This window comes from Pyrus communis, chromosome 8 (genome assembly GCF_963583255.1).
Source record: "Pyrus communis chromosome 8, drPyrComm1.1, whole genome shotgun sequence".
Lineage (NCBI taxonomy): Eukaryota > Viridiplantae > Streptophyta > Magnoliopsida > Rosales > Rosaceae > Pyrus > Pyrus communis.
The window spans coordinates 6,304,832-6,319,979 of NC_084810.1; the positions used below are offsets into that span (position 1 = coordinate 6,304,832).

General features: G+C 38.2%; 1 protein-coding gene across 1 annotated transcript; it reads right to left on the bottom strand.

Moving 5' to 3' along the window:
- Positions 1-3,420: 3,420 nt before the first annotated feature.
- On the bottom strand, positions 3,421-11,880 carry LOC137743312 (double-strand break repair protein MRE11-like). The gene is made up of 23 exons (XM_068483179.1): positions 11,749-11,880; positions 11,190-11,230; positions 10,972-11,107; positions 10,606-10,763; positions 10,253-10,343; positions 9,396-9,515; positions 9,213-9,281; positions 9,036-9,127; positions 8,802-8,904; positions 8,536-8,643; positions 8,373-8,435; positions 8,233-8,304; positions 8,038-8,112; positions 7,767-7,829; positions 7,614-7,674; positions 7,057-7,139; positions 6,548-6,661; positions 6,376-6,453; positions 5,869-5,940; positions 5,499-5,740; positions 4,657-4,780; positions 4,195-4,386; positions 3,421-4,065 (listed from the first exon to the last, which is right to left on the bottom strand). The coding sequence occupies exons 2-23, from the start codon at positions 11,204-11,206 to the stop codon at positions 4,033-4,035; spliced, it is 2,166 nt and encodes a 721-aa protein (XP_068339280.1). The 5' UTR covers positions 11,207-11,230; positions 11,749-11,880; the 3' UTR covers positions 3,421-4,032.
- Positions 11,881-15,148: the final 3,268 nt, after the last annotated feature.

A 15,148-nucleotide genomic window follows, 5' to 3' on the forward strand; every position in this document is an offset into this window, starting at 1 on the left:
TAGATACTATTGTTTGTTAAAATTACTTTTCCTGGATCAAATTTGATTCCCACCAACAATGGTCAAATAGCTCGCCTTCTTCATTCACGGTACTAAACAACATACCGCATCCTGGACCTGCTGATTAATCTCAGCCGTCCAAAGATAAAACGACGTCGCTGAGGGGAGCTCTTAGCCGTGAAGGCTGAAACTGCAAACAGGCTATTCCTTGCAAAATAGCAAAACAGAAGCAAAAATGGAGGATGGTCATGGATGAAAGAAGAAGCCCATTCGCCTGAGGCTTTTGCAGGTTCTTTTCTGCGACGCAAAGAAGTTGAAGGAGACAAGAATATGGCTCTCAATAACAGCAACGATCACTGGGCATTTCTGGTATAAAATTCATCTTCTTGAACTTACTCTCTCTCCCCCACCCCCCTTTCGAATTAAGGGTTTTTTTGGGTTGGGAACTTGGGGTTCTTTGCTTTGAAATCTTGGGTTTAGTTTGCTTCTTTTGCAATTTTGAGTTCTAATTGAAATTGGATTTATTGGGTGTAGGAATCTTGTTTGGTTGACAAGAGTGTGGCAATTTTTCGTATTTCGATGTTGCAATCGTTATTCGTGTTCGTGTTTACCCTTGTATTTCTTTGTCTTAGCCTACATATTCTGGACAACCAAACATATCCTAATCAAATCTGAAGGTGCATCTTGTTCTTGTGATTAGGATTAACTTGCAATCTCTTTTATTTCGTGCAACTTCTCTGGACCTTTAATTTACTTGTTTACATCTCTCTTTGCTGATTGATACAGGAAGAAATGGATGCGCCTCTGTGGGTGGATCTCACTCTAGAAGCCAACTCAACAAACCAACATATGTGGGTTCTAGTATACTCAGAGACAAATATTTTCCTTAATTTTCAGAAATGGTTTATAATTTAGAAAGTATATGTGATGTCAATTTCTAATTCTTCTTTTTTGGATTGGATACATTGCAGTGATGATGACTGGTTTTACATAAGCCATCTGTAAGTATCCTTTGGCCCTTTGATTATGCGGCATTTTCCATTTTGCCTTTGTAATTCATGCTGTCAAATAAGAATGCTGAGTTTTAGTAATGTACTGGAATTATTAGGTTCCACCAATGCTCTTCACGCCAGTTGAGGGCTGCATTTTTGAATTTGGGTGAGGATAGTATGGGCTTAAACTTTGACTTAGTAGGACCATCTTCGCCACAACTTCTGTCTTCTGTCTCTAAGTCAAGAGGCAAAGACTTTGTAAGCAAGAAATGGAGAGGGGAAAACCAAGATTTTACAGATAAGCGGGACCCAGACAAAGTTCTGAGTGGGACATCTTCCTGTGGGGACTCAGGGTCCAGTGATAAGATGAAACCCAAATCAAGCTTTATACAGTTGAAAGGAACATCCAGTTCCAAATCAAGTTCAGTTTGTAAAAGCAGTCTAACTGGAAATCACATACCCAATTGCTCTATGCCAACGTCCTCTGGTGGGGATCCAACATGTAGTTTTAGTTATGTGACAAACAAGGAAAATGAAAGCAGTGCAGCAAGCACCATTACATCTGAGAGTGGTCAGCAGCAACAACAGAAGTTTATGGAGAAATCAAATCCGGCATTGAGTCAAACAAATGGGATATTTTCAGTAATAAAGGCTGGTTTCAGGAAAAGCGGTATTACGAGGCCAGCAGCCAGAGTGGAGATTAATTGTGATAGAAGGAAATCAAGAGGCCGTAAATCTTCATTCAGCAAGTCTAGTGTGGGATCATCTTCAAATCCTGGTTCGAATGGCAGGACCTCAACATCTACATCAATACAGTACAAAGAAAGATCCCCAGATAGCAGGAATGTGGCAAGAATGAGTTATGCAACCAAGAACAGAATAAAACCTTCTAAAGTATCCAAGTTGTCTATGCATAAGAGTGAGTGAGGGACTGCAAACTACATAATTGGACCTAATGTTTCAAAGTCAATCCACGTGGAAGCTACAAAACCAAAGGTGAGATGTCACAAATCCGAGACACAGATAATAAGAATTTTCTTGATTGTGATGTATGCATATCTGAAATAATCGCCTACTAGTAAGGGACTTGTCAGTTAGGACTGTACTCTATTTAATTGTGATGTATGCATATCTTATTCTCTCCCTCTTTTCGTAACACATCCCAAAAAGCATTTTGAGGGCCCCATATTTGTTCATGGTTTTCTTGCAATTTATTCCTACATTTTATTCCAACTGAGTTTGATCTCGATGGGCCACAAGATTGATATTAACATGAATCATACTGTTTGTGCAGGTTCAGTATCAGATTCTGAGAAGGAAACCTTTGGATTCTGTTCTAGTTAAAGAAACTAAACCGGTAACTACTGTGAAATCTAAGAAGAAACCAGTTGTTGGTGGATCTAACAGATTGGCGGCCCCAGGAAAAGAGAATTTGAAAGGGAGAATCGCTGGGAGTCAGAAATGCAATAACAAAGGCATTGCTCCTGCAACCATGGTTTGGAGTCCGAAGGGGACAAAACAGAGCATTTTGCAAAGGACTGACCGAATGGGACTGGCTGGAAAGGTACATAAGTTAATAGTCGATAATTAGTCCTTTGTAATCGTTTGTATTTGTCTAACAGGATTAGAAAAAAGTTCATCTTTCACTCCTCATGTACCATTTAGAGTAAAAACAACTGTTTTCCCTTTAAGTGTGGTTTGGGAGTGGAGGCTTTTTGGATATTTATCATTGTTTCCACAGCAGAACCATGGCTAACCTTGTTGTACTTAAAATTTTTAAGTGTTTGCTCCTTTAGGTGCTGACATTAGTCTGACGGATGATCTTGTAAAAGAGTAGAAATTTAGGGGAGGTTGAACCTCATTAGGCTTTTGAATGTGCTGCAATATAGACAGAAAGCATCATGTCTGGGGCAGTGATCTTAGTTGATATTGCTAGGGTACTTGTTATCTGAACATATGCAATCTCGAATTAAATTTTGTGTTAATCCCAATCCATATCCGATTTAGTATAGAGATTGGTGATGAATTGCAGACACTTTCACTTAATAATCTGATAATGTTGAGCTTCTTTTGAGCAGGGGAAAGTCGGCGGTCCAAGCCATTTGGTAAGCCTGAAGGATGTTCCAAAGAGACCCCATTTCAGATGAGAGACCAGTGCAGTCTAGCTGATTTGTATGTATAGGGTAAACCTAACATCACTTCTGACACTGGAGAAAAAGTAGAGTGAAACAGAGTTTGGCCCTCAAATGATCCGAGATTCTTGCTGGCCCAGAGGGTCCCGTATTTCTATGGAAGTTTTTCTTCTGATTGCCATGAGTTGAGGTGATATCTTTCGAGTGGCGCTATTTTCACGCACCTCATGCTAGTTTCGAGTGGCGCTATTCTAATAGTCGTTTAGTATTATGTACATATCTACTGGAGAAAGCTCTTCTGGAATTCTTTTCATTTGACAAATTGAAAGAGAGAGGGAGTAGGATCTGTAATTCACATCATTTTTGAAAATATTAGAGGTTTCTGTAATGAAATGTTAGACGCGCAAATCGTTTACTTTGAAGGTGTAATACAAGTTGATGTTTTCTTGACTTACAAGTCATCTCAGACAACGGGGTTGTTTCCAAGCTGAAACAAATCAGATGGATGTTGCGACCACAAATTCCAGCCAACCTGCCCGTTGATACCAGTCTGGTGGCCGGAAACCATGGCCGGAAACCATGTTCACAATCTCTCACATCATGTATCACTCAAGACAGATATGTACAGTACCCGAAAAAGAACATTAACTCGATTTGGAACAAAATCAACTGAAGCGGGCATCCACTCTTGTAACGATCAAATTACATTTTGCGACCTTTCGGAAGGAACATTCAAACAGCTTGAATGTAGACTTCCATCAGAAGCCTCTACGAATGGATTGTCTTTGTCCCAGCTCTGAACTCTTTAGCTCCTACGTCCTTCTGCGCCGAAATGGAGGTACATAAGGTTGGAGCCGTGACATGAAGTTGGACTGCCTTGTCAAAGCATGGGAGAACTTTACTGATTGTTACCTTCTAAGAGCGCCGTAATTTCTCGTGACCTACAAAAAAGGAGAATAAAAGCTCAGTACTATTAGAAATCTCTCAAGACCAAAAGCAGGCAGTCCTATATATTTCCAGGCTGATTTTTAAAGAATACAGTAAAATGAAATAGAAGAAAGAAGAACCACCCGAGGCAGAGGCTTATTTAATCTCTTTGTCACATCTTCATCATCGTCGTCATCATCTTTGTTCATAAACATTCGGTTAATTGCAGAGCTATCTGATTTCTTTCCACGCTTAGATGGTTGCGTAGAGCCTCTACCTCTCCCCCTTGGTGCAGCCCTTTTCCGTCCTCTACTTGGAACAATTTCATCATTTTCCTTCAATAATTGAAACCATATTATCTTATCAAATGAGTAGCATAAACAACATTGATTCCGTTTATGGAACGTGTAAACATGCAAAATTATTTAATGGTTGGCACAAGGCAAAAGGAGGTTGTGTGTGGACTTAAAAAAAAAAAAAAAAAAAAAAAATCATATGTAAGAGCTTCGCCAGTCAATTGACAGTAACTTAAGAACAGCCCGGATTTTCATTAGCTATTACTGATTTAATGCCAAAACTCAGTTGAAAAAGAAGGTAATCCATACCGAACTATTATCAACCTCATCAATTCCAAGTTTCCCCGCCTCTTCTTCACTCGAAGGAGAATCCACATCATCCCCATCATCAGCAATACTTCGTACAGCGGCAGTTGCAGCAACTGATGCAGATCTGCAGTAATTATATTAGCTAAGATACAAAACTGGGAACATGAATGTCTCGACTTGTTAATGCAATATGAACCAAACGTGCAGCAGACTTCTAACTGCTTGCAATTAGCTACTTAGAATACATCCTAATAAGTCATGATTTTGCAATGTCAGAACTTGTTTTCTTGTCTAACCGGAGTTGGTTTCTTATTAAGAAGGCTGCGTTAGTTGTGTTCTTGGGATTTTACATTAGTTCTTTGGCATCCTAATTGCTTCTTTAATTGTGTTTATTAGTTCACATCAGAGTCAACGACAATGAGATATACAGAATGAAATTGAACTGTCACGTAGAACAGCAATAAGGACAAACAAGGAAGGAATCCCCAGTTAGCAACGCTACCTGTAGGGCACAGAAAAAGGATACCATGTAGATATTTTTAACTGAACATTAGTAAATACAGAAAACAGAAAAACTAACTTGTAATGGAAAAGATAAAGTCCTATAAAGGTTAAGGGTACTATTTGCATTTTGTGGTAGACTTTAATGTTGAATACCAGAGAGAATCATGACAAATATCATGCAGTGGGAGGATAAAGTTTTGCAGCTATATTTGTTCCTACATATTTCTCTCTTACACCTCTAAAGCAACTAATTAAATTGCTGGTTATTAATTAAGTTTTAAAATGAAGTGGCCGCTTAATTGATTGAATATCTTCTCAAACTTAGGTCAAAGAAAAACCTCTGAGAAGACCGAAATCCAAGAGATGCATCGAGAGTCGTCTGCTTCAAGGTACTGGTACCCCTGCCCCTGCCTCTGCCCCTTCCTCTTGCAGTAGTTTTACCCTTACCAACTTCTGAGGTAGACGTTCTGCCCTTGCGGCCTCTGGCAGTGGATTTTGAGCCAGTCATCTGCGTTGCATCTTCATCGTCACTGAAGGAAACTGCACTTGCAGTTCCAGCAGCACTTGTACTTCTGAAATCCTACACGAAGAACAATAGCTTAAAAATGAAAATAGTAGGCACATGTATCAGCCAAAAAATTCTGAAATGGATGCAATAAAGAAAAGTGATGCAAATTCTCGAAAAAAGCAGATTAAAATCAGAATTACCTCCCAAGGAGGGGCAGTGGAAGAGAATGGAGAGCTACTCTTAGAGTTCGTAGGTCTTTCCTTGACACGTTCCTGCACTTATAACATAAATATTTGGTCAGTGTATGGAAGCAAGCCCTCATTAATTGCCATAGTAATGCTTAAGGCCACAACAGGGTGAGATGCATGAGCGAAAGTAGCTCCTTAAAACCTAAAAATCCCAAATTCAAGACTTCTATGTTTTTTCTTTTATGTCAAAACTGCCTACAATTATGATCAATAAATTGCAAACTTTGAATCACGTATATACGTTTTTCCCATATCTAAGAACTAAAACCAAACTCTATGAAATTAGTACAAGAGGTCTCAGTCGACTGCTATGCATTTTGGGCCTAAATGTCTCATTTCAAACCCCAACGACAGCCCTGAAGGCCCCATCAGGGCAAAATAATTGTCCATGAAACTGACTAGAATAGGGTAACACAATCACTGATGAAAGAAAAATATTTGAAATTTAATCATTCTTGCCTGCAAGCACTCCCCGACTTTAACGATTAAATCTTCCTCTTCAAATGTCACTGTATCTGGATCCTTAGCAATTTTCTTCTGTAGAAGTAGAAAAGAAAATTGTCAGTAACATACTTCAAAAGAAAATACAATAGCTAGTTGAAACTTTAATTTAAACAGAGCAAGTACTCACTCGAGTTTCTTCAAGATTGTACTTCACGCAAGAATAGAAAGCCATTTTGTCATCCTTACTAACAAAATTGTGCAATGCAACGTCCAAATCATTGACAGGAAGGATCTCCATTTTCTGCATGATCAGATATCCCCATGAGGGTTTAACCTTAAAATAAAATTTACAAGCTGTAAACCTGTAAGTAATTGTAATGTCGTCTACAATATTTTCCACATGACTTCCATTTTAGCAATAATCCAAAAAATAAATCATATCCTGAAATCATAAACTCTTACTATGATGGCGAAGGACAAAAAGAACCAAGTTTCAATCACGTTAAGTTTTCCACTGATAATGTTTTCCATAAGTCAGTTGAGGTGTGTGTTTCTGAGCAAATTGTGGAACTGTTTATCCGCGAGAAACTAACAAAACTATATTCTGTATAAAACAAATCCAGAGTTCCACTGGATGAAAAGTACTATATGCATGATAATCTGAGTACAGGAAAGAAGGAATATGACAGCTGATACCAGATTATTTTCCGCAACCAAAGCCTCTATGTTTTGCTGATTTAGTTCTTCTGGGCGAAGCCGTTCAGAATCATCAATTTTAGCTACAATAAAAGATAAGAAATAATTAACTGAAAATCTGTGAATATATGAATTCTAACATTTAATGGACTTCACAAATAGCTCTGACTGTAACGAAATCCCCGAGTAACAGAGTCTACTGTCGTAGTGATGTCAGAACTGAACTTCCCCTACATGGTGAGAATTTATTTAAAGTCTCATCAAGTTTTATTACCATCACTTTTGTTTGAGATATACCACAACTGTAGCTAATGTATGTGAAAGTCTTTAGACTGATGCCAGCACTAAGATTTAACTTGTGGGCAATCTGTTAATCTAATGGACCTACGAGGTTAATATATTGGAAATCTCATAGGTGAGGTCATACTGCACCAAGCTTTTTGTTATTCAAAAATTAAGTGAAGTGTTGGAACTTATAAGATGGTATAAAAACAAACACTCAACCAATGCAAAATCCACTACTGTTGAAGCTTTTGAAAATTTGTGATAATAAGTACCTTCGCTACGGCCCTTTGTTGAAGCTTTTGAAAATATAAGAATGTCTTGTGGGTTTGCAACCTTAAAGTCATTACAATAGCAATGATTTATTTCCAAAATGTGATACGAGAAAAATTAGCAGTAGAATACTGATCTAGGATTAGTGAATGTACCTTCCCCACATACTTCTGTCCAAATCTTTGAGGATTTATTGTCATAAATCCAGAATAGTCCACCTGCCAATTGTTCCATTGAAGTTATACGATCACATGGAAGGGGAGGTTAAGGTTACATTGGGTAAAAAAGAGAACATCCATATGTACACAAATACTTGTAGATCGGAAGCCAAGGCATGGGATAGGAAAAAGGCCTAGAGATGTGAGGATGCATATATGAGGATCACCATCATAATACCAACATCTTAAGTTAAATTGGAAATATTACCTTTATTCGAACTAGTGGAAGTTGGAGCTGTGATCCGCTAACATTTTTCCTAGATTTCTCTATCTGAGCGTTGACCTACGGAAATTCAAATCTATACTATTAATATACAGCACATGCATCAGAGGGCATAATACAGGGAAAAAAGAAAGGCATGGGAAAGTACAACAGTCCGATATTACTTGCAATTACACTTACCACTTTGTCCAAGTGTTCAAGAATTGAATTAGGATCATTGGGATCAATTTCAGGTTCATCTTTTAATACAATCTGTAGCAGAAAAAATATATTATTAATCAAAAGTTTTAATGTAGAAGAAAAGGTAAACATTAAATCACCTCTGTGTACTCAAAAGGCCTCACTGACGTCAAAGGAATCTTGGTTGGACGGTATTGATTCCCCTGCATAAAAGTATAACAGCATCCAACTCAGTTTGGGAGGAGAAAGGATCAAAAGATGCTGCTTTCAGGAAAAAAAATAGATCTAACATTGTTTTGCAACCTTAATTTCTAAAAGGAGCACATGCTTTGGCTTTGATTCTCCGTCAATCAGTGATGTTGCAACAGAAGAACCAGGTTGTGTAATGTGAAATCCCATCCCCGGAACTTCCTGTCAGAAACAAAATCATATAAAGTCGTGTAAGGCACCCTCCCAACAAGACCAAAACTACGCACCTAGAGACAGATGCACGTACACACTCAAGCTTGCATGCACAAGCATGCACATGTCCATGTTGCATATATTGATAAAGCAATATTCATTGGCACCTGAGGGTCCACGAGGCATTCGTGTTCATGCCCCCACACTACGAAGTCTAGGAAGCGTGGTAAAAAGTGCTCATTGATGGCATTTTTTGGGTTTGTCTTCACTCTGCACACAAAATTATATAACTTCGTAACTAGGAAGATTGACAACTTAAATCAAATGAAACCATGATATAAATCGGGATTCCTCCTTAATGATGATTAATCCAATCTCACCCACCCACCCACACACCAAACCTGTTCTGATGAAGCACTAGAATGTTGAACCAGTCTGACACTTCCAACCCTTCTTGAGATTCAGGTCTCATCCATTGTACAGCATGTGGTGTCTAACATATGAATAATATGCCCAACAAATATGTGTTTAGAAGCCTGCAAATAAACAGCATAAAGCAAATTCTCAACATCAAATACCTGAAACATTCTATTGAGCCGTTCATCTCTAATGTTTCCGAGACCATAAAGAGCCACTGATGTTGCACCCTGCAATTCAGGAGGAGTTATGCGCCATGCAGCACAAAGACAAAAACCCTCTATTCACCAAAAGAAGACATTAGATCCTCCCAATCCTACTATTAATTAAATCCATAAACTAACCTTCCTCATGAGAATAGGATACACAGTGATCTGACCAACCCCAGAACCCCCAAGACCCATTTTCCCAAAATAGTTTACAAGGTTGCACGCTGAGAGAATATCGACAGCAGAAAGATTATCCTGCCAATAACCACAATGTTAAGAAGTACAGATACATGGTACTTAAAACAGCTGTAGCAAACACATTTCAAAATATCGATAAATACCATGCATGAGCGTACGAAAGAGGGGGTCCTTGCTCCTCTTTTTGGCAATAACATAATTGCTATTTAAAACATATCCCTTTTCTTCCCAGCGATAACCATTAGCCTATTGTACCCTCCCTCCCCATTTTTAAATACCCCCTCTCTCTTTTCCTCTCTTACAGTAATTGGATATAGAATAACAGAACTGGTAAGCATATGGCCCATTTTTGGGGATCATCTTTTCATGGGTTCAAGGACTGGTCACATTAGATGCAGCTTACTCCAAAAGATAAACATATTTTTCTTGATATTTTAACAAGACCATTCAAATGATCAAATCCTTTACTAACTGTAAATCTATATACTTAGAAAACACATAACTACAGCAAATGGTATGTCTGAATTTGCTGACAAGCCTAGTAAGTTATAAGTTTCTTTCTTGTAGGAATCGATAGAAAGCTGATGAGGATTGTAAGCTCAATCCCCTGGAAACTTGAACCCTTTAATTACAACCAACAAACTTGACCAGTGAGCTATATACGATAACGAATTTGTGTAAAAAAAATCTTAAAACATGGTGCTAAAAATGATTTCTGATGAGAAACATTGATAATGTTTTAAAAAGAAATGAAAGGGCAAATACGCAAACAACTTCACTGATAGAATCCATACCACTCCAGCAGGGTCGTCATGATTTCCATGGATACTAAACACTGGCAATCCAACATTGAAGTGAGGATCTTCATAATTTACATGACCAAATCTGTTAGAACAAGAATTTTGTTATTAACAGAAGGGTGCCTATCATCCTTATCATAATATATCTCTAATTTTTTACAGAAAGTCAAGGTTCCTGATACAAACTTGGATGCAAAAACACATCAGAGTGACATATCATTGCAGCAAAAATTCCGTATTTCTCCATTTGCTCAACTCATGGCATTTGAACCAAAGGTCAACTTAGACATATCATTGTAGCAAAAATTCCAAGCAAACAACAAACGTGCAGTTCATTAACTACATACGTATTTGGAAAATTCAGAGTCTGGTCGCTAACAACTTGGAACTGCACTGGCTGATCATTGAGGCAATGACGGCGGAGAATCTCAATGGCCTTAACTAGTGTTGACCTTGAAGGCTTATTCTCATGGAACAGATCACCACCCAGAAGCAAAAAATCCACCTGATAGAGGATAAATGCCAAAATGTGTTGGTTCACAGACAGTATAAGGAAACAGTTTCAATCGAAAAGAGCTTTGCAATACTGTATTTCTCCAAATGTGGACACAAAATTGAAAGGAATTAGAGAACGGGAATCAAACCACAATCGCAAAGTTGATTTGCATGGAGTGAGACTACAAATACAGCTAGAATGAAAAATTGGCTATTACATTCTTTTGTTGTGCTATTGAGCATATCTCATCAAATGCCTGGAACGAATCATGGCGCCGTACTTCATCCTTCTCCATATAACCCAGATGGCAATCCGTAGCAACAAGTATTCGAAGTGTATTACTAAAATCCTCCCTGAAAATTGTTTCATTGAAGGTAAAAATCGGAAAATACCATTTGCCCCGAAAATCTGAATACATATTGCAGAGAAATGTACCTTGACAAGTCACCCATACTGACAGTTGATACTTTTTAACCCTACAACTTGTCGAAACCACAGACTGTTATGATCATAAAATCCCCCGATTTCGATTAGAATTTGATTTTACTAACGCCGGCATTTCCACCAATAACAATTCAAAATCCAAACAATTGAAAGCGAAAAAAGGATCAGAATTTACAGTTCAAGGAAAGCATTTGCTACAAAGGTTGAAGTAAATTAAACCTCCCAGCATGCAACTTTCGATATCGAAAAAATTCAAAAATCTCAAGTCGAATACTGAAAACCGAAATCCAAAACCCCTAAAACGCAGGGTTTTAGCAGCACAAGAACACAAAATCGAACAGCGTAAATACGGAAAAGAAAAAGAAAAAAATCAGAGTGAAAGTTCAATTCCCTAGTTGCTGATGAATTTTGTGAGTACAAATTTCGAACCAAAAATTAAAGTACTATAGTAAGCGATTCACGAATTCGGTAGTCAATTACCGAGTTCTTTTTTTTTTTTTCCTGTTTTTTTCTCGGGAAACAAACAGTCGATATAGCGAGAGGTGATTACCTGTCTTATGGTGTTGTCAATACGACTGCGAGTGCGAATGCAGAAGCGGATTCGGCGAAGCTTTGCGACCGGAAGAGGGCACGGTGGCGGGGAATTTTGAAAGAGCGATGACAGTGGAAACAGAGAAGAAAGGTACGTTGACACTGTTTTTCAGCGATTTACGTACCAAAGTACCCTTGGTGTTTTCAGCTATTAACAATTGTGGCCTAATTTTGGTTTTGTATATTGGGCTGGATCTCTGGTTTTGGATTGGGCCAAGTCTTTGGTGACATGAAGGGTGATCTGATGGGCCACCACCAATGACACCACCACCTTGTCATGACCATCGTCAAACGCCTTCCACCACCACCACCCCTGTTTCTGCCCAACCACCATCACCGCCACTACCAACTCGTCACAACCATTATCACTCCAACCTCACCTAGCGATAAGTCAATGATCGCTAGTATCAGCAATCCCACCACCTCTGCCATCACATTTCCATGATCATATTTACAACTCCATCAAAATCTATATATTTATAACTTCATAGTATATAAAAGTTAATTAAATTCATACGTTTATAAATTCGTAAAGATCTTTTAAAATCTTTGTTCAATCCACCCCTTAGAAATAGTTGGCACATACGTAAGTGATAGACAAAATATATTAAGAGAAGTCTCTTTGTTAATCAAAGAAGAGAGACTTATATGTAATTAGTATACTGTCATTGAGATGTATTGGTATGAATTAATATTATGTATAATTTGACATCGAATTTAAAACCTGAGTAACTATGGGCTAAAGAGAAAATCCCTCACCACCATGAATTAATATTATGTAATTTGACATCGAATTTCTCTTTCATGTAGTTGAGAGTTCAAGAGACAACTTTAGTTGGCACGTAAGGGTACTACACATAAATTTTACAGTTTTTTACGCATTTTTCCTCTCCCACAACCAACCCTGGTTTGGTTCCCTCAATTAGTTACAATAGCATTGAGAAGCATCCGTACAATGATATAGAAATGTCAGATTAGATTATATTGACCAAACAACCAAGTCCTTGGAACAAGTGAGGAGAATCCGGAAATCCTCTATCATATATGTTCATCATACATCATGCGGTCAATTTTCGTCAGGTACTGTTTATATTTAATTTTAAATAAAACGATTTGTAATGATTTATGGTCACACAATGTACGATAAACAGATGTGATTGGATGATCCCCGAGATTCTCACAAAGAAGATTCGAAGAGGATCATCATTCCTTGAAATATTATTCATTTCAGAAGTAGCAGTTCTTGTCCATCCTTATTGGGAGTTACAAGTCTTATACTGTGTCTTCGTAGCTAACCACTTGGTTTCTGGCTATGCATGGCTCTTATCGATCACAAGAAAGAAGATATATAAAATCAAGAGAGGGAGATTAACTTCAAGACAGAAGATATATAAGAGAGGGAAATTGAGGGCCACTTTGGAATTGCTACGATTTTTTTTTTTAACTACTTCTAATGTGTTTTAAGAATAATCAGCTGTAAAATAAAGCATTTGAGCGTTTGGTCATGTATAAAGCAATGTAAAAGCACTTGATAAATTTTAGTGTAAAAGTGTTATAATTGTATATAACAACAAAAATGGACATGGTAGTGGGGTTAGTGGAACTGGCGAGGACAATGGTGGTGGTGGCAGCGACAAAGGTAAGGGTATGGTGGCAGTGCTAATAGTGGTGTGTGGTGGTTTGGGTGTAGAGGTAACAATGGTGATAGGAGAAGCAGCGGCAGTAGTGGAAGTTCTGGTGGCAGTGGTGGCGACTATGGTTATGGCAAGTATAGCGGCAGTGGCGACAACAATGGTGGATGTAGTGGTGGTGGTAACGATAATGATGGCAATGAAGGTGGTGTCTGTAGTGATGGAGGTGGTGGCATTATGGTTGTGATGATGTTGGTAGCAACAATGGCGGTGGTAATGGGAGTGGTGGTGTAAAGTTAGTATTTGTAATGGTAGTTGGTGGCGATCACTTTGTTCTCCAATAGATAAAATGTTGGTAGAAGGTTAAATAATGTCATTTTTTAAAACTAATGAGGGTAATGCAGAAATTGAATATACTCATTAAAGGATCAGCTCCACTTTTTATTAAAACAACTTTTAAAGCAACCTACTGTTGTAAACTTTCCTAGTTTATATGTGATTGTGTAATTTCTAGATTAGGTTTGATTCTAGTTATCATTTCCTCTTACAACTTGTATTCCTTGGCGATAAAGGAATTTCTTCTCTCCTTTACTACAATAAATAAAGGCACTATGTAAGATGGATAACACACACATTCCCCTACAATTCTACAAACACATCTCTCTCAATCTCTCTTTTCCTTGCCACCAGCCCCCTTACCCTTGTCAGATAAAATAGGATACAACACGTTATAAGCACGCTCCTACCACTGCGCTTAGGAATTTGATGAGGAAATTTTCTGCATCAAACCAATTCATCCATATCATCACACAATCAAATTCTTTCAAAACAACGATTTTTATCTCGATATTTTTGCAACCTTGATAGCATGAACATTCACCATAATGCATGACCCAACTTTACGTTTTTCGAATTTTAGATTCTACATAAATTGTGTATGCATTATATTCCTAATTGTTGAATTATGTGAATTTGATATTTTCCATAAATTGCATCAAATATATGTACATGCATTAAACTATTGAATTGAATATACTTTGAATTGAATTGTATATGAATTGAATTGAAAAAAAAAAAAAAAAAAAAACAAGAAAAATTGAAATTGAAAAAGGCAACCTGGATTCTTCGAACCCATGCCCTTGTGCCATTGAACCAAGCCTACAGCTTTGGAGACCGAGCCAAGTCGGAGCCATGGGCTCCTAGTTTAAAACCCAGAACAAACCCAACGCCATCCATGGTGTCTCATTCCCTCATAAATGGGCCTGCAGCCCAATCCTGACTTTGGGTCCTCGTCCGATGACCTACAGATCGTCTTCCCCCCTCCCAACGAGTTGTTTGGCCAAGATTCATTTTGAATCTCATCGGTTTTTCTTCAAAATTCCAATTAATTTTCCTAGGGTTTTTAAAACGTTAAGAGTCGCCACTATCCGTTTACCTTTATGGGTCGCCATCGAAACCACGATCATTTACCGTGATTTTTGCACCAAGACACGACCACCTGAAGCTGTGTCGCCGGTTATCCTCTTCGGCGAAACTCACCCAACACACACTGGGATGTTCGATCCAAAACCCAAGCCTTTGGGCTTGGCCCGTTCTCGGTGATAGCTCCAGCCCGTTGGGCTTTTGAGCTCCCCTCAACCTAATTGTTTTACCCTGGCCTGCAAAGAAAAACAAACATTTTTTTTGGGCTCGCCTGAAGCGGCCAGTATGGAAAGAGAAAACAAAGAC